This window comes from Enoplosus armatus, chromosome 6 (assembly GCF_043641665.1).
Source record: "Enoplosus armatus isolate fEnoArm2 chromosome 6, fEnoArm2.hap1, whole genome shotgun sequence".
NCBI classification, from domain to species: Eukaryota; Metazoa; Chordata; class Actinopteri; order Centrarchiformes; family Enoplosidae; genus Enoplosus; species Enoplosus armatus.
In genome coordinates, this window is record NC_092185.1 from 13890461 (window position 1) to 13892489 (window position 2029).

Below are 2029 nucleotides of genomic sequence, written 5' to 3' on the forward strand. Positions count from 1 at the left end.
ATGAGAGGCGAGCCTTCACCTGCATGGGACTCTGGGAACAACACCATTTGGGAGGAATACACTGACATCGCCTTTGTAGTGGCAAACAGCTTGATTCTGTTGATCACATCCGTTGTGGGGATTGCGGCAAATGCTTTTGTCATACTGGCAGTTTATCACCAAAAGTCACTGCAAACTTCGAATAATGCACTGGTGGTGAATCTTGCAGTTATAGACATCCTGAGATGTGTGATTGACTGCCCCATTCTGTTAACCATCGTCGTCACTGTATATCAAAGAGAACATGTGGACGAGTTGATCTGTAATACACAAGTGGCCTCTTTCTCTTTCAGCTGCTGCATCCAAATGTTGACGCTGGCCTGTATAAGTGCAGAGAGATACCAGGCCATAGCACAACCCTTCAAAACTAGTCAAAGGCGAAGGCGGATTATGGTTCTGATTCCTGTCACATGGATCTTGGCTATTGCAGTGGCTGTTTTTTGTCTGATATATCTGAAGGACTCACCCGTGCATGTGAGATGCAAAGGATTATGGAGAGAAACATCATCCTCATATGACACCTTTGGACTTTACATGTTGTTCCCACTTTGGGCAGCTTGCTTTGGTGTTATCATTGGATTCTACGCTCGCATATTTGCCCTTGTGAGATCGCACAATCGCAAAATATTTGACAAAGGCACCATTCGTCTTTCAAAAAAGGACAAAATAGAAGATCAGCCGAAGAAAGACAAAACCACAGCTGTGGAAGATGGACACGTAAAATTGGAGCAAAATCAGACCCTGAACAAAAGTGTTGCTCAGGTGGAACTATTGACACAAGCTGAATCAAATTCATCCAAGAAAGATTCCTCGGCTGCTCTACTGACCTCAACAAAAGCTCCACAATGTGTCACCATCGGTTCAGAGAATAAAACAGAATTTAAAAATACATTGGAGATAACTGACTTGGAAACAGTACAACCTAGCCCTCCTGCAATGCAGGTTGCAGTGCAGACTGAGGAGAAAGCCTTTGAAACAGAGCAGTCCGATCCCTGTGCCACAAAGGTTGAAGCAAAACCATCAAATGGAGATGCTGTTACTGGTGTTAACAGCTCAACCACAAAGCTGCAGAAGGTGTCGAGCAATTTCGACACAGAAAAGCAGTCCAAAGAAGCGGTGAAAATTGACAAAGCACCCTCTGAAATGAAAGAAACCAGCCCCCATGTTCCATCGTCTGCACAGTTAGAAAATCCTGAATCCACTTCTGTTTTACTGATTGAACAAAGACAAGCTAAGGACAGCAATGGAGGAGAAACGCTGGCTGTTGCTGTAGTAGATCAAGTGTCCTCATTACCTCCAGTCTCAAATAATGTCCCTGAAACAGAAGCTACAAAACAAAACGCAGAGGTGGAAGGTGCTGTTTGCATGATGCCTTCAAAAGCAAGTAAAGAGAGAGCGAACAAAAAGAAGGAAAGTAAAATGGCCAAGCGTGCTGGCTACATAATTATAACCTTCCTCTTATTCTGGCTGCCACTGATCACAACTATCCTGGTGAATTTTGTTGTTCACAAAAACAAGAACACACAGGTAAGCAGTTGTCGAGGTAAGGATGCAGCTTTTACTGGCATTTTGTATGTTTTTGTTTGTGGTAGGTGATTAACTTTTATTATGTAGCCTATAGCAGGTCCTCTCAGCTGTTTCTGGTCCATGAACTCACTTTTAGGTCCCAAAAAGGTCATGACGCCAGCGGTTATAAAATAGTGAAGATGTCAAGATGATCAAGATAACTTTGATTATGCCATGCTTTTCAACTATACACACACACACACACACACACACACACACACACACAAAGCCTAGCTAATGTTTTAATTTTCTATTATGTTTTCAGATAACAACCATGCGGGACGTGGAGATTCTGTCAGTCTCTGTTGCCTGCATCACATCTCTGAGTGACCCAATAATATATGCTGCAGTGAACCCTCAGTTTCGGACAGAGTTTTACAGGCTTAAAAACAGAGTTAAATCTGTATTCAATGAGAAATTATAA

The 2029-nt window shown here is 42.6% G+C and overlaps 1 protein-coding gene across 1 annotated transcript; it reads left to right on the forward strand.

Moving 5' to 3' along the window:
• Positions 1 to 2029, forward strand: LOC139286293 (5-hydroxytryptamine receptor 1D-like). Its single transcript, XM_070907035.1, has 3 exons — positions 1 to 676; positions 1364 to 1566; positions 1871 to 2029. Exons 1-3 carry the CDS (start codon positions 1 to 3, stop codon positions 2027 to 2029), a joined length of 1038 nt encoding a protein of 345 aa, XP_070763136.1.